The 20,457-nt window shown below is 52.0% G+C and overlaps 3 protein-coding genes across 5 annotated transcripts in view; 2 read left to right on the plus strand and 1 right to left on the minus strand.

The window, feature by feature from the left end:
• Positions 1 to 106: 106 nt before the first annotated feature.
• On the minus strand, positions 107 to 8,098 carry ZNF219 (zinc finger protein 219). 3 transcript variants are annotated; one of them, XM_082619418.1, is made up of 5 exons: positions 8,074 to 8,098; positions 3,318 to 3,409; positions 1,613 to 3,020; positions 1,148 to 1,279; positions 107 to 874 (listed from the first exon to the last, which is right to left on the minus strand). In XM_082619418.1, the coding sequence occupies exons 2-5, from the start codon at positions 3,321 to 3,323 to the stop codon at positions 270 to 272; spliced, it is 2,151 nt and encodes a 716-aa protein (XP_082475544.1). In that variant the 5' UTR covers positions 3,324 to 3,409; positions 8,074 to 8,098; the 3' UTR covers positions 107 to 269. The 3 variants fall into 3 exon arrangements, with proteins under 3 accessions (XP_082475544.1, XP_082475546.1, XP_082475545.1); XM_082619420.1 differs by lacking the exon at positions 8,074 to 8,098 and having other exon boundaries at positions 1,613 to 1,798; positions 1,868 to 3,020; positions 3,318 to 7,534; XM_082619419.1 differs by lacking the exon at positions 8,074 to 8,098 and adding an exon at positions 6,430 to 7,533.
• Positions 8,099 to 10,833: 2,735 nt separating this feature from the next.
• On the plus strand, positions 10,834 to 12,617 carry TMEM253 (transmembrane protein 253; the record flags this gene model as incomplete). The annotated part of the gene is made up of 6 exons (XM_082619426.1): positions 10,834 to 10,941; positions 11,273 to 11,383; positions 11,476 to 11,532; positions 11,814 to 11,924; positions 12,040 to 12,186; positions 12,537 to 12,617. The coding sequence occupies 6 exons, from the start codon at positions 10,834 to 10,836 to the stop codon at positions 12,615 to 12,617; spliced, it is 615 nt and encodes a 204-aa protein (XP_082475552.1).
• A 624-nt stretch (positions 12,618 to 13,241) lies between these two features.
• LOC309803347 (uncharacterized protein) overlaps positions 13,242 to 20,457 on the plus strand; it is a 30,877-nt gene continuing 23,661 nt past the window's right edge. The window contains exon 1 of the mRNA XM_082619427.1: positions 13,242 to 13,291. The gene's annotated coding sequence lies outside the window, so the exon portion shown is untranslated. The remainder of the gene's footprint in view (positions 13,292 to 20,457) is intronic.

The raw sequence follows: 20,457 nt of genomic DNA on the forward strand, positions 1-20,457 counted from the left end.
ACCAGGAACACTCCTCTCTGCCAGACCTGGGACCCCGTTCTTTGATCCTCACCCCTGCCACTTCTAAGGCACTGTGACTCTCTCTTGGGCTGAGTGGGTATCGCCGACCCACCCTCCTAACGCCCTCTGCCCCCTCCACCTCTGATCCGCCCGGGGCTGGGATATGGGTCCCACGCTGCCCCCTGCTGGCTGCTCTACCCAACTACCTCTAGCGCGGCCCCGCTCCTGCGGGGTAAACTCACTAAGCTAACAGCCCGTAAGAGGGCTCCCTACCTTTCTTGCCCCCCCAGCCCAGCCTCTCCTGAACGCAACAGCCCGGGGCCCTCCTCCCCTTCCTGCGGAGGACTGGGAGGGGTCTCTCCGGACGGTGCTCGGGCATAGGGCGGGGATGCATCGGCCTGGGGCGGCCTTCGGCCCCGAGCCCTGCGGCTGTGGTGCACTTGCAGGTGCAAGGCCATGAGCTCGGGGGCTCCAGTGGCGAAGGGACAAAAGAGGCATCGGTGGAGGGCACCCCCCGGCCCAACCTCGCCTCCCGGCCCTGCCCGCAGGGACAGGTCGAGGGGTTCGGCCTCACCGCCTCGCCCGTTGCGCAGGGTCCTCCCGGGGCTGGCGGGCTTCCGACGGGACCCCGAAGCGGCGCCGCTCGAGGGAGGCCGGGAGCTCGCTGTGCCCTCCACCCAGGTCGCAGGCTGCGCAGCCGGCTTGGCTCCCGACGACTGGGTTGCACCCCTCTGGGAAGGGGGTGGCGGCTCTGGAGGAGGCCCGGGGCCTGCCCCGCTCTTCTGCTCCCGGTGGTGGCGCTGCAGGTGATACTTGAGCGACCCGGACTGGGTGCCCGCGTAGTCGCAGTGCGGACACTTGTAGGGGCGCTCTCCTGGAGGGCGGGGGGTGCGATAGGGCCCGAGTCACAATCACTGCCAGCCCTAACCCGCAATTCACTCCGAGTACAGACCTCCGGGCCAGGAGGAAAACCGAGCCTCTCCCACGCCTCTCCCACGCCTCTCGTTTAATTAAGAGGCGTTTCCTAACGATCTCATCTGGACAATCCGAAGGCTGCAGAATGTCATCTCCCGGCGTTTCCCATGGGCCTCTCGCCCCCCTTCCTGCCCTCCAGTCCCCTCCCCACCCCGGAGGCTGCCCCCCTCACCTGTGTGCACTCGCAGGTGCACTTTGAGGTGATGCGCTGAGCGGAATGATTTTCCACAAAAGGGGCAGTCCTTGCCGCTGGCCCCCCGGCCCCCTTCAGGCCGGGCCCCTCCAACTAAGAGCCCATTCTCTTCTGCAATACACACATTACAAGAAGTCAGAGGGACCCTTTGCCCTAACCCTATTAGGGCCATTTGTCCCCATACCCACCCACAGGACTGCTTCCCCTCCCAGCCCAGAAGGAAACAGCATGTTTGCGGGAACTTGAGAGGTCTGATTTGCTGTGAGTGGAAATGTACCCTCAAAAGGTTGTAAAGCCTCCAGGGGAGGAAAATTGAGAAATAAGAAAATTCTTAAAAATAAGAAATAAGAAACTGCCCTCCTGTCCCCACTCAAGGAGGGCAGTGGTGGTGACAGAGTGCGCCCAGGATGCCGAAATCCTCAGAGAAAGGGGACCCTTACGTACCCTGCGTGGCGGTGGACCTCGCCGGGGCCCCCGCAGCAGTCGCAGAGTGCCCTGGGCCCTCGCCTGGGCGTGGGGGCAGTGAAGCCAGAGGGCCCACCGCCCTGCTCCGGGCCCAGGTCTCTTCCTCTGCCTCCACCACCTCCTCTTCCTCGTCTGGCTCCTCCGCGCGGTGCCGGCGAGCCCGGCCTGGGAGAGCAGAGGGCAGTGGGCGGAAGCCTCCAAAGCTGCGGCCAGCCCCAGGCTCAGCGCCCTCACCATTGGGCCGGGCCTCGCCGGCTCGCAGACTCAGGTATCCCAGGAGGCTCGGAGGCTCACGGCGCTCAGCTGGGGTGGGCGCCGGGGCCAAGAGGAGTGCGGGGCCCAGAGGCTCATAGGCCAGCAGGCCCAGATCAGGAGGCTGGGGGGCCCGGGCAGGCCCAGAACCAGGCCCCGGGGCACGCAGTGGGCCCAGCTTGCTGGCGTGCACTTTCATGTGGTTCTTAAGGAACCAGGGCTCCTTGAAGCAGCGGCCACAAACAGGACATGCATGATCGAAGGAGGCCTTATGCTTGCGCATGTGGCCCTTGAGAAACCAGGACTGCGTAAAGCTCTGGCCACACACTTGACAGCGGAACTCCGGAGGCGCGGGGGGCTCCTCGGGAGCAGCAGGCGCGGAGACGGGGGTTGCCTCACGTTCAGGCTCCGGCTCGGGCTCAGGGACGGATTTGGGTTCAGGCTGGGGTGGAGGCTGAGGCTGGGGTGCAGCCGAGGTGGCCGCCAGGGGGCGCTCAGGAGCTCCGTGGGCTGTCAGGCTGTGGTGCAGCAGCTCCTCCTCCTGGCTGGAGCCGAAACTGCACAGGCCGCACTTCCAGGGCCTGTGCAGAATGTGCAGGTGGCGTTCGCGCTCCGCCGCGGTGCGAAACTTGCCTTTGCAGAAGGGGCAACGGAAGGCGGACGACGAAGGAGCCTGGGACCGCGCCAGGCCCTCAGTGGCAGGGGTGGCCTGCAGGCCCCCTGAGCTTCGGGGTCTCCCCAGCCGCGCTTCCCGCAGTAGCGCGCGCTCCTCCAACTCCAGCAACAGGCGCGCGGCGGGGCTTCGCGGGCGCTCAGGCTGGTGCGTGCGCAGGTGCGAGCGCAGCAGGGCCCGCTGCGCGGCACGGTGGCCGCAGTGCGGGCACTGGAAGGCCTGGGCGCCTGGGTGCGCCCGTAGGTGCAAAGCCAGGATAGAGTTGAAGCGGAAGCGCTTCCCGCATACAGGGCAGGGGAAGCGCCGTTCGCCTGTGCGACTCTCAGACCAGCCCACTGCTCCCATACCCGGAGACCCGGCGCTTACGCCTGGGCCGTTGGAGTAGCGTTGCAGATCCAGTTCGCCGTCGAAGGCCGGTGGCGACGGCGCTAGGTGGCCGCCCGGGGCGCGGGGACGTGAGCCCTGTGGAGAAAGATGTGAGTAGAGCAAAAGGTGGAGAAGGGAGAGCTGTGGGGAAAGCAAGGGCATGGAGAGCCAGAGGAACCCGAGGGAGGGTGGGTCAGGGCCTGAACCACGAACACCGGGTGCCCCTCCCACTCACCTTGGGGAGGCTGGGGGATGAATGGGAATTGAGCTGTGAGGGCCACGAAAACAACTTCTGATAATGGGAGGCCAGAGAGAGAGAGAAAGAGAGAGAGGTAGGGAGGGGAGGAAGTATAGTTGCAGGTACTCATAGGTTCAGGCCAGAGCTTCACTCACCTCCATGGACCCCCTTCACATTCTTTGGTTCTGAGGAGTGCAGGGAAGAGGAGGAGGAAAAGCTGCTAGTGAAGGCAACAGGTGCTGAAGAGCTAAAGCAAGAGAGACAGATTTGGAGGAAGAGGTGAGCCCTGATTTTCAGCAGTGGGAAGAGTCACCCCGAACCCCAGACTCTTAGCACTCTGAAACCTATCCCTTCTCCTTCCTTACATCCTGAGACAGGAGGGGGCTGCTGTCTTCAAAACTTGTACTCCTTTATTTGCCCACAAGTCTCCCTGATAGCCCAGATTTCTTCCCCCAAATTATTCATATTAAATGCCTTGTCCAGAACAACCACTACCATCACCAAGCCCCCCCCCACTTCCTCTCCACCCTCGTGGTGGAGGAGACCATCACAGTATACCCTTCTCTCATTTAGGTTGGGCTGTGCAGCTTGAAGAGCAAATGGGGTGGGCTTGCCATGCTCCCCAGTTATCCAAGTGGGACCAGTTGCTCTCAGACCGTTAACTGACCAGCCAGCCAAACATTCTTCCAGGCTCCATAGTTCTTCCTTCTGCCTTTACCCTGTCTTTCTGTCTTTCCCCCTCTTTCTTCCTCCCTCCGCCTGGATTCCTGATCCATTCATTTCCATTCATTACAGAGACTCATTCATGCATGGGAGAGAAACACCTCCCAGCAGCAGAGTCTGGAGACAGACAGAGGGGGAGGGGCATGAAGGGGGAGAGAGCCAGAGGGAGACGGAATGAAGAGAGAGTTGGGGGAGGAGTGGAAGTTAAGGGGCGCTGCTGGCTTTGGGAAGGGGTTAAAAACTGCAAATACCAGATAGGATTCATCCCCTTGTTTCAAACCTTGGAGCCTGCAGTTTGATGGGGCATCTCAGCCCCTTTGTCCAGGGCTGTTCCAAAGCAGGCTTTCCTCCTCTCTGCAGGGGAGAGGCTCCCTCACACAAGAGGAGGATTACACAGGCTCTGAGCTCAAGAGGCTGGAGTGAGGGATGGGGGGCGGGGCTGGGCCATCTGCACAGATAGGGGCTCAGCACATACTCTGAGCTGGAAAGGGTTAAAGTTCTCCAGGCTAAAATTCTCTGGGCCTGGGATGTACAGAGCTCCAGTTCTGAGGATGAAGAGCAGTGAGAGGAAGAGGACTTGGTGGCCGGTGTGTGTGGGTGGGGAATCTCCTGATTCTAAGCTGCAGAGGAGGTTAGCATTAGGACTTAGAAGCAACCCCAGAATTAAGATTCATGGAAATAGGCCTAGGAGAATGGACCAGAAGTCATCCAGTCTATCTTTCTTACTTACATACAGAATTGTTTCTGGTCAAGGCTAGACAAATGTGGGCCTAACCTTTTTTTTTTTTGTCTGAGACAGAAAGAATATTTGAGATATAAAGAACTTCCTTACAATAGGCATTGTGAAACTGAAATCGGTTACTGAGAAAGAAAAGGACTCAGCATTACTTTGCTTAAGGATCTTTAATAAAAGAGAACTGAGCCAGGAGTCAGCCCTGCAACGAGAAAAGGCTCTGGAGATCCAAGGCTTCTTTAATTTTTGACATTTAGTAGATAGGATAAGACTCTATGAAGGGGCAGGTACCTGTTACATTTGGAATCTGTGTTATGGGAATTTTATTAAGAGATTAATTAACAAAATATCTTTGTCCAAGGATCAGTAAACAACCTCCAGCACCACTTTTAATATCTGTATTTCTGTAGCTCCAAATTAAGGCATCCACCCTCATTTTCTGGATCCTCCAAATAAGCCCCTTTACTGAGACCAAGAGCCTAGCCAAATTCGCTGAGTAGTATAATGAAAGGTGAATTAGAGTATGACTGAGGGGTGCAAGACTACTGTGGGCCCAGTCAGACCATTAATAGTTCTGCAGTCCTCAGTAAATCACTTAACCTCCTGGTTTACTCATCTGTAAAATAAGAGGGTTGGACTAATTTATACTGATGGTCCCTTCCAGTTCAAAAGTTTTGTGGTTCTGAGTCACAGGACTCTTCTGGACCCCAGAGAGGTGCTGAAACAAATGGTCATTCCTTCAGTACCATGGAGAGTGCAGTGGGCTACCAGAGGAGCCACTTTGGCCACCTCCGTACCATAGAGCAATGAAGTACTAGAGGGGCCACATTTGCCATTTTAGCGCCACAGATAAGGCACTGAGAAAAGCCAGAGGATTTGTAAAAATTCCTATCTGGAAACCATAGAGGGGGAGAAAAAATAGTGGTACCAGAGGGATTATTTTGGCCTTTTGGATGTCACTGAAAATAGACAGATATAATAGAAAATAGATGTAACTAGAAGAATTTTAATTAGCTATAAGGAGTGTTCTGACAGTTACAGTTTGTACATCCTGGAATGAGTTACTGAGGCATCGTATTTGGGTCCATCACATTCTGTTGCTCTCCTGGGGATTCCCGGAACATCCTGGTGTACAGCCAATCTGGTATATTCAGAGGAAGCAGATGGTGGGGGAGGAGGGGGGAGGCTGGGAATACTGCATGGTCATAGCTGACTAACCTATGGGCACATACTCTGATTCTGAGAAGATTCTAGGGCCCCTAAAACTGCCTATAGGATAGTAAACAAAATACCTCATGGGAGGCTGACCTCATATCCAAGGCAAGTAGAGTAGGAATTGGGCAAAAGCTTCCTCCCCCAAAACAAAACAAAAACAAAAAACCTGCTTTGCACATAGCAGTTTCCAGGATGGAAATCCAGTGATATACAAGAAGGCCCAAATTGAAGCTGAATTCCCAAGAAGGGAAAGTTTCCCCAGAGGGTGGCCTCAAATCAACAAAACCACTGAGAGACCCTCCTAGGCCCAGTCAAGGTCTCCTGAATCATCTCCTCACCAAATGGGGTCCCAAGAACCTGATCCCATGAGTTTTTCTCAATAGGAGAAAGCACTGACAGAGCCCCAGATTTTATTAACTGACCTGGGACCTAGATCATGCATGTATTGCCTGTGGGCAATAGTCAGAGTTTTCTATAGTCAGGACAATTTCTATAGTCAATTTCTATAGTCAGGACTAAACACCATCCATGAGACTTAGCCAGACAGTAGCACTGACCTACTTTCCACCCCCACTGGGAATCAAGGGTTATCTTACCCTTATTTGGGTTCTATAGGGATGCAGGGCCAGGGATAGGGATCCAAAATCTTTCCAAAGCAACAGGCCAATTCCTTTTATGTGCTAGGAGAGCTGGCTGGTGTGGACCATCAAACCTTACTGAGCAGGGAAGGATGGAAGGGTTGGTGAGAAGACTCTTAGAAACAACTGGGACAAGTACACAGAAACATCTGCTGACTGGAGGACCATGAAGATTGTCCCTCAAGCTTTGTGGTTCAAAAGTTTTTAGGGTCAAAGTGTAAGGGGCAAGTGTTCAGGACTTGAAGTATATTTGTGACTAGGTCTCCGCCTCTGGTCATTTCTAATATTGTACTTGATGTTTTCCCCTCTGAGAATCCTTATACCTTCCAAGTCCCCTAACAATTGATTAACGCTGCACTAGATGGAGTTAAAAGGGAACTCCTTAGGTGGTCTAGAGTCAAGACCACCTTTATCACCAGACATGCCAGTAGTTCACTTTTATGGTCTCCTCTCCATGAGCCTCTGAACCTCCTTGCTCAGGCGGCTCCCCCAAACTGACCCCACAGCATAGCTTGCCCACCTTTTAGATTGAGTTCTTGGGAAAGACTCCTTCCCTCCATCCTCACTGCCCTGAGTTGGGGTTACAGACCTCAGTCATGGGTTTCAAATGTACAGCATGAGGTGAGAGGAAGGTACACCTGCTCACCTACTGCCACCCCACCATGGAGAATCTTATCCCAGGGGCATGTCCCAACTTGACCCCTCTTCTGAAAGTTCTGGAACACCTGGATTTGGGGGAGGGGGCATGTAGCCAGCCCTAAGCCCCTTTAGCTGGAGCTGACCCTAGAAAGGTCAGAGTCTTGGCACCCATATGAACCTCAGTTCTCAGATTAGGGGGTGGGGAGTGGGTAGGAGAGCCTCTGGGAAAATCTCCCTCCCAGAAGTAGACTGGCAAGTAGGGCAAGACCTTTCATCCTGTGCAAGAGCTTCTTCCAGCAGCACCCCAGACCCCTCCCGGGGAAGATAAACCAGAAGGATGATGGGGGACAGGGTTGGGAGACTGGGAGGCCAGGGCTCAGCTACCCGGGCCGGGAGAACAAAAGCTGAGTTGCAGCCGCCTCCGCCGCTGCCGCCGGCCGAGCTCTTTGTGACACTTTGTTTGGGACGCAGAGAGGGAAGCACCCCCCATCCTCTCCCCTCCCCCACCCCCCCGCTCCCGGAGAGTTTGGGTCCCTTCCCCCTCCTCCAACAGCCCTACCTGGGCCGGGGGGCACTCATCCACTCTGGCTCCCAGCTCTGCCGCCCCGCACCCCCAGGCCCCTCGCGCCCTGCCTTCGGGCCCCTACAAAGACGCCCGCCCCCCCGCCCCCGCTGGCCTTTCCCCTTTGGTGTCCGCTTTCCCGGCTCCCCCACCTGCCCCCCTCCCTCGAGGCCCCCCTAGCTCTCCAGGCTTCCGTGGCCGCCGCCCCCACCCCGCCCCCCAGGAGCTCTGGGCGAAGTTTGCTTGGGGCCGAGCCGGCGCCCCTCCCCCGCCCCCGCCCCCTGCACCTGCTCCGAGCCGGGAGCGCGTAACGGCCCCCCCCTCCGGGAGGGGGGGCGGGGGCCGGGGGCGGGGGCCGGGTGGCGGAGGGGGGGCCGGGAGTGGGGGGAGCGGCTACTCACGAGCCCCGGGCGGGCGGCGGCGGAGCGGGCGGCGGCGGCGGCGGCGGCGGGCGGCGGGCCGGCGGCGCGGGCGTCAGCGTTACGTGGGGCCGGGGGAGATGCGCCGGGCCCCGGCCCCCCCGCCCCCGGCCCGGCCCCCGCCCCCTCCCCGGTCCCCCGCCCCCGGCCCTGGCCCGCATTGTGTGCGGCGGGAGGCGGCCCGGCCATTAGCATGCGGGGGGCGGCGCGGCGGGGCTGGGAGCCGCGCGGGAGCGAGAGCGGGAGCGGGGCTCTGGCTCCGGGGACAGGGAGCTGGGGACCCCGGGAGCCGCCAGAGGCGGCCGCCAGGGGCGGGGTGCGGGCCTTTTGGAGACTGGGGGCGCTGTCGGAGGGAAGGAGGGAGGGAGCGGGGGTGGGGCGCACGGATGATTCCAACAGGAGACTGGAAGAGATTTTGAAAGGTCATCTCGTCCTTCCCCCAGCCTCCAAGCGGACTGCCCCTCCCACCCTAAACCCGGACATACCAGGGAAGGAGCTGGCTCTGCCGCTCTTTCTGCCCCAACATGCACAGACTCGGGAAGTTCTTCCTGGGGTTTTATCTCAAAGCCTCTCCCTTACAATTTCTGTCTCTCTTTTGGGGGAGGAGGAGGGGCGATTATAGAGATAGTTAATGTCTGCCGTATAAGAAACATTATTAAAGTTACTCTCCGGTCCTTTCTCTTCTTGATAAACAATTTCTGCTCCTTCCTCTCGAATTCTATTTTTCCATTCCTTAAGTCACTTTAAAGGCTGTTCAATACAACAAATATTTACTGAGTGTTTACTAAGTACCAGGCACCTATGCTCAGCGCCGTGGGGGATGAACACATGAGGGGAATGTAGTACCCTCTCTGGAGGAGATTGTAATCCAGACAGGGACTACAAATTTGTAAGTAGGATACTTAGATTTAATCAGTATTTACCGAATACCTGTTCACATATTTAATAGTATATAATCTTTCTAATAACACTGTGAAATATAATTGGTCTGCATTTACAGGTAAGAGAAATGAGGCTAAAAGAGTCGCTTTCCACTGGCCTACCAGCTCAGGGATACTCAACCCAACATCTCACATTCTATCAGGCCATTGCCACAAAATAAAATTAATGTACATAAGGATCGAGGAGGGGGTAGACACACAGCAGTTCTCAGGATCCCTTTAAATGTGATTTCCACTCCCCAGGAAAGAAGGGTGGGCACAGTGTTCCCGTGAGTGTTGGCCCAGCACTGAGCAGGGCAGAAGTGGCTTACAAAGGCCACTTGCCTCCCAGGACCCTGCCTCCTGGTACTAACTCCTGGGGGTCTTCTGGCTCAGTCGTCTTCTGTCATCAATAATAATAATAATAGCCACTAACATTTATTGAGCATGTATGTGCCAGGTGCTGGACTGAGTTAGTTCATATGCATTTTCTCTTTTAATATTTAAGGCAATCTCTTGAGATTGGTATTCCCCTTATTGATAAGGAAACAGCGAGATTAAGTACCTTGCCCAAGGTCACCCAGGTAGATCTGGGCTTTGAACATATGTCTGATTGCCCCCAGACCTCAGGCTCTGCACCAATATGGACTGTTCCTATTTTTGATGTACAGAATATATATTTGGGCCCATGTGATTCTGCTTCTTATTGTATGAATAAATGACCCCAACTTAGCTTCTGAATAAGCCCTGTAGTATATGAGGTACATCAGTATGACCTCATCAGCACCATTAATGGTTATTATGCACCTACCCTGAGTTAACAACCCTTCACAGTCATATTATTATCCCCCTTTTAATCACTCAGTTTCAACAAACTGAGGTTCAAATTGGTAGAATAATGTATCCAAGGCCACACAGCTCGGAAAGTGGCAGAGCTTGCCTGGCTGCAAGGCAACTTCTGTCCCTCAAAAATATTAATTGTTGCAATAGTGTCCTTCCCGAGACTGACCATTTAAGGACCATCTTCTATACATGTCTAGCTGCAGGTTATCACTGAGTCAAAAGCAATCCCTACTATAAATAGGGCTCTCCATCCACTTAGTCAGTGTCCGATCCAGAGTAAATCCTTCAAGAAAGGAATGAGAGAGGAGAAACTGTCCAGAAAGTGAGAGACAGGAAGCCAGGTCTTGGCTGGTCTTGGGACAAATCTTCAAGCAGTAATGACGGGACTAATTCAGAGAGTAATGTGGGATTCCCCTAGGGAACAGCAAGTAATTTGAGGAGGAAGCCCCCTAAAAAAAGGAGAAAGATTAGATGGAAATGGGGGGGAAATTGGGGCCCAGGGGGGTAGTGTCCATGTATAAGGTGAGTGGATGAGGTGAGTGATCAGAAGAGGAACCCAGGATGGGCAGAGATGGGGTCAGTAGGAAACAGGAACAGAATGAGTTAGGGCTGGGTGTCTTGTGGAGTGAACTGAGGCTGGTGTCTACCCAGCACCACTCCCTGGATCCTGAGGCCCTCATAGGGACCTTTGCCCCACCACACCCCAGCCCTGATAGCCTGTCTCTGCCAGGACAAGTTTGTCTTCTGCTCTGAGCTACCAGGCCCTACCAGGAGCTCCAGGGCCAGCTGGGACCCATCCCTTTAGAGTAGCTGCTTCAGACTAGGTAAGTGTGAGGCCCTGAGCCTCAACTCCCTGGATATTGGAAGCAGGCAGAGGGGCAGCTGAAAGAGATGTTGCTGTATGTCCTGTCTCCTGATAGGTGCCATAATGAATTTTTCCCAGGCTAGGAAGCACTGAGCTCTGGTGGTCAAGGGAGCCATGGAGGAGAGAGCTGGTCAGCGAGAGCAAGACAGACCAAGCCTTCGTCTGGAAAAGCTACAGCACTGGGCCAGGCACAGGCAGAGTGGGCACCTCTTGGTGCTGGCGGTGAGGCCAGGCTGCCCCACCCCAACTTGTACCCCAGTTCAATTCCACCCATGTTTAGTGAGCACCTATCATCTGCCTGAAACTGTGCTAGGCTCTGAGTGGGAGGAGGGTGGAGGAAACAGAATAAACAATGCAAGACCCTTAATCTCCAAGTAGCTTCCATCATGTGGGGAAAACACATAGTTAAGTAACTGAACTATGACATGAGGCAGAAAAAATTAAATGATATCCCCTTCTTTTATGGCTCTTGGTTGACTACTCTCCACCACTTGGGAGGATGGAAGGGAATCCCTAACAGTTCTCCTTCAACTACCCTGCATCCGGCCTCCAGGTGAGCCAGCTATGGCTGGCAGTGGCTGTGGTGCCCTTTGCTATCTCAATTGCCTGCCTGAACTCTGCTTGTCACATGGCCACAGCACTGCCACTTGGGCCTGGCGTACTGGTAAGAACTACCATATGGGAGGGTGGAAGGAAGGTCCTGGGGGCCCCTCCCTAATGGGCCAGAGCTCACCACTTGCCTTTCTCATCATTCAGGGTCTTGTCACTGGAATTGTAACCCTTGAGCTGCGCAGAGCACCCCGTCTCTGGAAGGTGAGAGGGGAAAAGAATGCAGTACTATTCTCCCACCCCCTAAAACACACACACACCTCAGCCCAGGAAGTGGATTTCTAACTGTTGACTAATTGTGTTAGTTATCTGCCCGTGACTGGTCCAAAAGACTGAGGAGGGAAACAAGAAAGTTAGAGGGCTGATGGTCCCGTTTGGAGGTGGAAAAATAGGAGCTGAGTTTTGTTTTCAGCTAGGCTACAGGTGGGGCTTGGGGTTGCAGTGAGTCCCCTAGGCTGGGCAGGGCTGAACTAACTCACTGGCAGGTGCACGCCATGATGCTATTCAACACCTTCAATCTGATCTTGGGCTTCATCGTGTTGGTGGTCGAAGTGGTGAAGACAGCCTTGTTGTCTGCCCCAACTGTCCCCTCCCAGGTACAAGTGAATAAAGGAGAATGTGGGAGGATGAGGAGGCCAGAGGAGGGGAGAGGGCAGGGGCAAATAGGTGCAGGGTCCCCTGCAGCACACCCTCAGCCCTATCTACCTACAGCTAGCCGGCTTGCTGGTGCTGGAGCTCAGTGCTGAGGCCTTCACCCTAGGGGGAGTGCTGGTCTCAGCATACTCCCTGTTCCTGCTGAGCCAGAGGAAGCCAGGATGCTGCTGGAGCCAGAGTCTGCACTACCAGGAGCTGCAGGAGGTACTGAGGGCAGGGAGGAAGCAGCTAGCTAGCAGTTCATTTTTTCACTGGCTATCCTGGTCGATGGTACTTAAGGGAAAACAATGGGGCAGCCCGGAAAGGAAGGGGTCCTAAACTGAAACTGATTGGTTTTCTGGCTTTGGACATTTCTCCCCTAGTGGTGGGTAAGAGTGAACTGGGTATCTAAATGGGGCTAAAAATGTGGGAGAGCATTAGAAATCTGCGTAAATATTGGAAGGGCTATGGGAACACGAGAAAAAAAAAATGGGAGAGGAGGAAGCTGCATCTGTCTGGGATTCCTCATTTCTCACCCTTACAGTTTGCTTGCCTCACACCTGTCTGGTTTTCAGGGTCTCTCAGAATTAGAGGAAGTTCCTGATTTGGAGACTGGTCCCACGGTGTCTAGCAGAGCAAACAGAACAAATGAGTGAGCTTGCAAGGGGAAGCTACCTGGTGGGAGCATTCTCCAGACCCTCCTGCACCCCATCCCACCGAACTCAAACTAGATGGAGTCCCCTGAGACCCACTTGAAGTCTGGTGGAGTGCCTTCAATCTTCACTCACACTAGGCCCCTTTCTTTTTCCTCCCCTGCTGCGGAAAGCAATACCTAGACCGAGTTTTAAACCACCTCACCGCCCTGAAAATCTGCCCGCCTGCAGGATATCCTTAAGCCAACTTTCAGCTAGACCCATTTTCTCCCTTCTATCCTCACCCTCCTTCCCCACTGCCTCCCCACCCTGCTTCACATGTGCCTCATCTCACTATTTCCAAGATTTCCACCTTTCACAATCCCATCCACTAAAAACCCGTACACGCCCACTCTCTGAAATCAATTCACGACGGGTGCTTTCGTTCTCTCGCTTCGATCCGGTTCCTTTCTACTCTAGCGGAGACTACAAATCCCAGGATGCCCAGCTACCCTGTGGCCCGCTGGGAAATAAAGAACCTTCCCTCCGCGGTAGGGGCGCTGTGCATCGGCTAAGTGACGCGAAACCCTGGAAGTCGGGGCTTAGCTGAGAGTTTCTTCGGACGCGACCACTGGCCCAGCGTGCAGGGAGGAGCCGGACGGGCTATTCTGCGCGGGGGCGCCACCACCCCAACCTCGGTAACGGAGAGATGATTGTGGGTCTACATTCCTACATCCGGCAGCTTCGGAGACGGGCAGGGGCTGAGGGCTGGCCGTCGGCAGAGCTAGGGTTTCCCAGATGCTGTCGCTGTGCCCCCTCCCACAGTGCCCAGGTGCAAAGTCCTGAGACTTGGAGCGCGCGCGAGAAAGGGGTTGGAGATGATGAGTCAGAAGCCCAGGGCACTTCTCATCCCCCTCCCCCAGGGCCTACGCGCCTGAGGAGGACTGACTGGCTGGGCAGACGGGTGGACAGGGCAGGAAGAGGGAGGGACACGGCGACCCGACCTAAGGTTTCCCGCCTCTTGCGAGCACGCCGGTGTAAGGAGCCCGCGTTGCCGCCACCCTTTCTCTCCAAGGTGGGAGCGGGACTGCGCAAGCTCAGCCTCTCGGCAGCCCAGCCGACCTTTGATCCCAGCTGTGGGGCGGTTGCTGAAGTTCTGGTTTTGCTCAAACCCCACCGTTTATGATCTTTGCAAGTGTGCAAGGATGGCAGGCTCAGGTGGGCTTGAGAAAAGCCCAGAAAAACGGGGGCACCCTGTAGCACCAGCCCGACAGCTTACTAGCGGCTAGAAAAACTAGAAGTTGACCAGAGCTACAGTACTAAGAGAACTCACCCCAAATTCACATAGTGCCCAGGATGGGTGTGCGCCTCACACTCATTTTTGTTCCCACTTGAGAAGGCTTCTTTCCCTAGAGAATGCTGCTTCTCCGGGCTTAGCCAAGCCCAGGCACCAGTGAGGAAAGAGCGCAGCCTGGCTGCGTTGCCCTGACATTGCAGTGGCGCCAGCTGCAGCTCCTTTCTGTTTGTGACACCTTGGGTAATAGTCGCCCTATGACAAGATTGTGTGACTATTAGTGGGTGGGAACAGTTCTGGGATTAGGCTCTGGAATGGTGAAAACAAGATCTGGGCCTCCCCCTTCTCCTCCTCCCAGTCTAAATGCCAGAATAATGGAGAGCTCATCTGTGAAGGATTCAAAATGCTTTCTTCAAAATCAGAAGGTGGTGGTAGCTGAGGAAGCTGGGGGTAAAAATCAATTCATTCTCACTGTCTTCAACTTAGGAGCAACAGCTTTTCGTGATATGATCAGATGTCTAGAAATTGCATTTTAGTTCTTGGAGAAGTTCAGTCACCGCGCAGATGAACCTTGTATCAGGTTAGGCTAGGTTATGCTGTGGTAACAATGCCAAAATCTCAGTGGCCTAAAACTGCAAAGGTTTATCTCTCACACTACATGTCTAGGGTAGTCTGGCAGGGTTCTGTGCTCCTTGTAAGTGATTCAGGTAACCAAGCCCATGGAGCGCCACCATTTTGAGATCCTATCATGTAACCATGAGACTAATCCCCCCTATCCCCACCCCCTTCCCCAGTTGTGAAGTAAGCATGAAGAATTGTTCGTGGGCTCTTAAATGTTTCTGCCTCAAAGGGATACATATCACTTCCACACACACTTCATGGGCCAAAGCAAGTCATATAGCCGCACCCAATTTCAGGATGGTTAGAAGGGCAATCTCTTCATATGCCTGGAAGGGGGGTAGAAATACTTCATTAAAAGAAGGGGAGGTAGTAATTTGCAATGATTCTTGAACAGCTTAGCAGTTGGAATTCATCCATTCCAGCAGTTATGCCCACATCTACTTCTTTGGTTTTGTTCCATGAACCACTAAAATGAAGTTCTTTTTTTTTTTTAATTAATTTATTTCTTTTTGTTTGCGTTTGGTCTTCGTTGCTACACGGGGGGCTTTCTCTAGCTGGGGTGAGCTACTCTTCGTTGTGGTGCACGGGCTTCTTGTTGCAGTGGCTTCTCTTGTTGCAGAGCATGGGCTCTAGGTGCACGGGCTTCAGTAGTTGTGGCACGCGGGCTCTAGAGCACAGGCTCAGTAGTTGAGGCACACGGGCTTAGTTGCTCCGCAGCATGTGGGATCTTCCCGGACCAGGGCTTGAACCTGTGTCCCCTGCATTGGCAGGTGGATTCTTAACCACTGTGCCACCAGGGAAGCCCCTAAAATGAAGTTCTTAATAGAAATTTTCCTCCCAGAATAATACTGGGAGTCAAGAAATCTAGACTGTGGTTTTGATGTGTAAGTTTGGGCAAGTCAGACCTCTCTGAACTACATTTTACTTAAATGGAGATTATAATATTTACCCTCTCTACCTTACTGGAGTACCAAGGCTCAAATAAAATCACACATGAAAAAATACTTTAAAACTATAAAGCACTTCAGAGGTTGAAAATAAATTGCCTATAGGGATGAGGAGTGGTGTAAATGAGTGAAGCAGATTAGGTATGAGTTCATAGTGAGTGGTGGGAACTATGGCAAACTAGAGAGCCCACATTCTGTTTAAAGACTAATCGCACTCATCTCTACCCAATTGCCATGTGGGACTGTGGGCTTGGTATTGCCATTGTTCCAATTTTCCTATAAAAGAAATTGACTTTTTAAATGTGAAATCTTCTGATTTTAAAATGTTGATAACTGATTTTTTTAAAATTGAGGACCAGATTTGGCCTATAGTCCTTCAGTTATTGTCTCTCCATTATACAAACATACGGTAGAAATTCAGGTTTTAGATACGCAATATGGTTCTTGTAGGCCCTTGAGGCCTGTTCTGAAATTCAAGAGTCTTGGAGAGATTTAACATTAGGTTCTTAAAACCTTTTTTTTTTTTTTTTATCATATCCCTCTCATATTGGTTCTCAGGGAGGGGGCATTTTGCCCCCAGGGGTTATGTGGCAGTTTTTGGTAGTGACAGCTTTGGGGGGAGGAGGAATATATAACCAAAGGAGCATTAGGTGATAAGTTGGAAGATCAGAGATTTAGCCCCAGTGCTACTGATCCCCCTTTCCTGTGCATTATCCTCTGCCAACTGCAAGTGAAGACTGTGTGAGACTTGGACTGTGGGCCTCATTATGCCCACCCCCATCCCACCCAACACTGCCTATTGCCAGAGTCCCTAGCTGCTCCATGAAAGCATTCTGCTTTGCTGCAATGCTGCCCAGCAACCTCTGTATCTGCCCCTTCATCAGTTTGGCAGCCTCTGTGAAAGTCACTCATATTTTACTTGAATTGCTGCCCATTGGAACTTCACAAAAAGAAGTGACTGTGACAAGGTTCCTGCTGACGTCAGTTTTTAAAGGCCTTGACCCCTATCAGTTCTTTAAGCATTGGAGAAATATGTGGCTTCATATGCAGCTGAATTCTGTGGTGGTTGGGAAATTCTCCATGTTGATGAATTTTACCCTCATTTCTTTGAAATTCAGTAATGTATTCTGGCCTCGAATACATGATTATAGACAAGTGACCTTTCCCCAATGAAATATCTGCTTTTGCAGATGGTTCAGGATTTGTGTCCTGGGCTGTGTCCTCTGCTGCCATCTCGTGGCCTCTTTGCTGCCCCGGTCGAGGTCTCACAAAGGGCCTTCCCGCAAGGTAATGGCGTGTGTCAGCGGCTTAGTTGGAAAAGGAGCCTCTGCTCTTTGCGGGGCGTGCTCCCAAATCCCTCCCCTGCTGTGAGTCCACCTGAGCAGCCACACATGCCGCTTGGTGCGTCGCGAGTAGGCTGGAGGCGCAGGGCCCTTCCGGGTCATTCTCAGCCCCTTGGGCCTCTATGTGTTATGCAATCCTGGACTCGAGCCACGAAATCAGTAAACTCAACTACCCAGGAGTAATCGGAGCTGACCTCGCCTGCTTGGCCTGATGAATGCCCCGCAGCCTCTCACCACTCGCCATCCGGGGCTGGGATGTTCTTTATCTTGGGGCAAAGAGATGATTGCCCCGTCAGGTTTCTGGATTTCGTTTTCTTGTCTAGGCCCATCTTGGGTTGCTTTGTGTACAAGCGCTTCGTTCTTGACTTGCCCAGCAGTGCTGCCTCAATTTCGATGTTTGATTGCTGGATTAAGCAGGATGGTGGCAGTGTGTCACTGTTAGGCAGTCTCCTTTAAATATGACAGGATCTGAGAACTGTAGTGATCAGAGGTCCATCTCCAGGGCACAGGGAATCTAGGAGACTGCCCTAGTAGCTGGGTTACTGGTGACTGAGCAGTGAGTGACTCATGCAGGAGGAAAGGCAGGAAAATTTTATTTGGTGCTCATTTTTTTTCATTATAATAATGTGTTTAAAACCTTCCAATTGTTACAGTAAATGTGTAGAACTGTCCCTTAGTTGTTAGCCTCAGCTGTATGCTTTACACATGTTTGGCTTCTTCTGGAGAGCCCTGACTCTACCAGGCCCCCCTTATCCCTAACCCCAGAATTGGAGGAGGAAGAGGAAAAGGAAGGAAGAGAGGAGGAGGAGGGGGAGGAGAAACCGCTGCCTTTAGTGTTTGTTTTAATCTGCTTTTCCCTGTATAAAAATTCAGGGGGGGCTTCCCTGGTGGCGCAGTGGTTGAGAGTCCGCCTGCTGATGCAGGGGACACAGGTTCGTGCCCCGGTCCGGGAAGATCCCACATGCCGCAGAGCGGCTGGGCCCGTGAGCCATGGCCGCTGAGCCTGCGCGTCCGGAGCCTGTGCTCCGCAACGGGAGAGGCCCCGGCAGTGAGAGGCCCGAGTACCGCAAAAAAAAAAAAAAAAAAAAAAGCAACAAAAAGTCAGGGGGAAGGGCCTCCTTGTATGGCCTCCGCCATTTCCTAGGCTACTAAAACTGGTGTGCATTGCCGCTCTTTAAAATTCAGATGCCGCGTACTTAATGAGAGTTGTCTTCTGTTTCTCTTGTTTTTCCTTCTTTGCCTACATTTTTTCAGCCATATTTATATTTTGTGTTGCATGTTATTCTTGATTCTACTTATCATCTGAATCTTTGGTTTATTTTTCTTATCAGAAACTTCCTGTGTTCTGTCCAGAGGGAATGAGTCATCTTTGTTGATTCTTGTTTGTTTTTCCTTGCCTTTGTAAAGTTTTCTTGTTTATAATATTTTTCCACAAGTCCAAGCTCCCCAGATATGATTTAATTTGTTTTGCTTCTTTATAATTATGTGTTCACTTTATAAGGAAGATGCTCACTTTATAAGGAAAATGCTTTGCACCCACTCTTATGCTTTAGGTAAAGTGAGAGGACTCAAAGTCATGGCATAAGAGAAACAGGATTGATGTCTTTGTAAATCTCAAAGATGATTATGAGGAAGAGAAACTGTTCTTTGTGAACCTAAGAAGTGAAGCTGGATCCAATGGTTATGTATTATAGAGAGGCCAGTTTTAGACCAAAAAAGAGAAGCTGAACACCTTTCAAAAGATGAGCTGCTTTGAAGTTAGGCTGTCAACCTCTGGGTATGTTTGAGGTGTTTTGTGCAATGCACTTCTGCACAGATAGGTTGTTGAAGCAAGTTTTCAAATATCAACTGAATGGTTGGAATAGATAACCTTTAATTTCTCCTCCAACACTAATATTTGGTTTCTCAGCAGTGGTGGTGTTTTTTTTAGTAGACCCATCCATACTCTCTAATCTGAATGACCGGAGCTGAGCGAAAGTGTAAAGTATTCCTCTAGTTCCTAGAACAGAGTTTATCAACTGTGGCACTACTGACATTTGGGCCAGATAATTCTTTGTTGTGGAAGGCTGTCCCTTATACTGTAGGATGTTTAGCAGCATCCCTGGCTTCTAACCACTAAATACTAGTAGCACTCCTCCCCTTAAATGTGACAACTAAAAATCTCTCCAGACATTGCCAAATACCCCTTGGGGAGCAAAATTGCCCCCTCATAGGGCATGAAAACCAACGCCCTAGAGAGATATGATCAGAAAGATTTCAAGAACTTAGTGTTTAACTTCTCCAAGATTCTTATATTTAAAAAGAACCTACAAAGACCTGCAAGAACCATATTGCACACTCAAAACCTTAAATCTTCTCTTTGTGCCCCCATTCTCCCTTCTGGATTTTCTGTCATTTTTTTTCCTTTTTTTTTAAAAATAAACTTATTTATTTTTCGTTTATTTATTTTTGGTTTCGTTGGGTCTTCATTGCTGCTCACGGGCTTTAGTTGCAGCAACCAGGGAGCTACTCTTCATTGTGGTGCGCGGGCTCCTCATGGAGGTGGCTTCTCGTTGCAGAGCACAGGCTCTAGGCACGCGGGCTCTAGAGCACAGGCTTGGTAGTTGTGGTGCATGGGCTTAGTTGTCCTGCAGCATGTGGGATCTTCCCGGACCAGGGATCGAACCCGCATCTGCTGCATTGGCAGGTGGATTCTTAACCTCCGCGCTACCAGGGAAGCCCCTGGGTTTTCCATCTTAACTGGTATTATCACTTGGTCATATAAGCTGAATGCTAAACTCTCCCTCATTTCCTGTAGCCAAAGGCTCACCACACTCTATAGATTTTCTTCCTGCTCTTGAATCAGTCTTCTCCTCATCACCACCACCCCTGCCCTAGTTCAGGCCCCCACCACTTCTCACCTACTACAGAAAAAGCTTCCTAAATAGTTTCTGTGCTTCCAGGATCATCCTCCTGGAGGATCTTTCACATAGCCACATAAACATGACCACATAGCTTCCCTGCTTAAAAGCTCTTCAGTCATCTCCTTCCTGTAAGATCAGCTCCAAGCTTTTTAAAATGGTGCAGTGATCCCTGTGATCTGGCCCATGCCTTTGCAGTGTCATCTCCACATCCCCTCCCTTGCACTACACTCTTCAGTGACAGCAATCTGAGGAAGGTGGCATTGGTGTGCAGCCTTAAAAGTTTGTTTTAATTATTAATTAATATGTATGAGAAGCACTTCCACCCCATCTTTGAGCTTTACCCTCTCCCTCTTATTTTTTCTTTTTGATTAGCCCAAGGATGATGATGATGACAGCAATGACTCAGTGATGGGCAGGGTGGGGGTCAGGGCTGTTTTTTGCGCACGTTAATAAGTCAGAACAATTAAAACACCGGTGATAAGTCAAAGCCATGTCATGTCAAAATAGCTAAGTCAAAACATCTCACTTTGGCACATATGTTTCTTTCTTTTTGGACCTTTAGTAATTTTTATTTTTGCAGTTACAAATAATGCTTCATTGAACATTCCTATACATGCATCTTTTCATAATTCATAGTATTATCAGCAGGTTAAATTCCTAGAAGTAGAATTCTTGGGTCAATGGCACATATGTTTCTTACTTCCATGCCTTATTCAAGCTGTTGTAACTAGTCCTAACCCCATATTGCTAACTGGT

This window comes from Mesoplodon mirus, assembly GCF_964341445.2.
Source record: "Mesoplodon mirus genome assembly, chromosome: 4".
In the NCBI taxonomy this organism is placed as follows: domain Eukaryota; kingdom Metazoa; phylum Chordata; class Mammalia; order Artiodactyla; family Ziphiidae; genus Mesoplodon; species Mesoplodon mirus.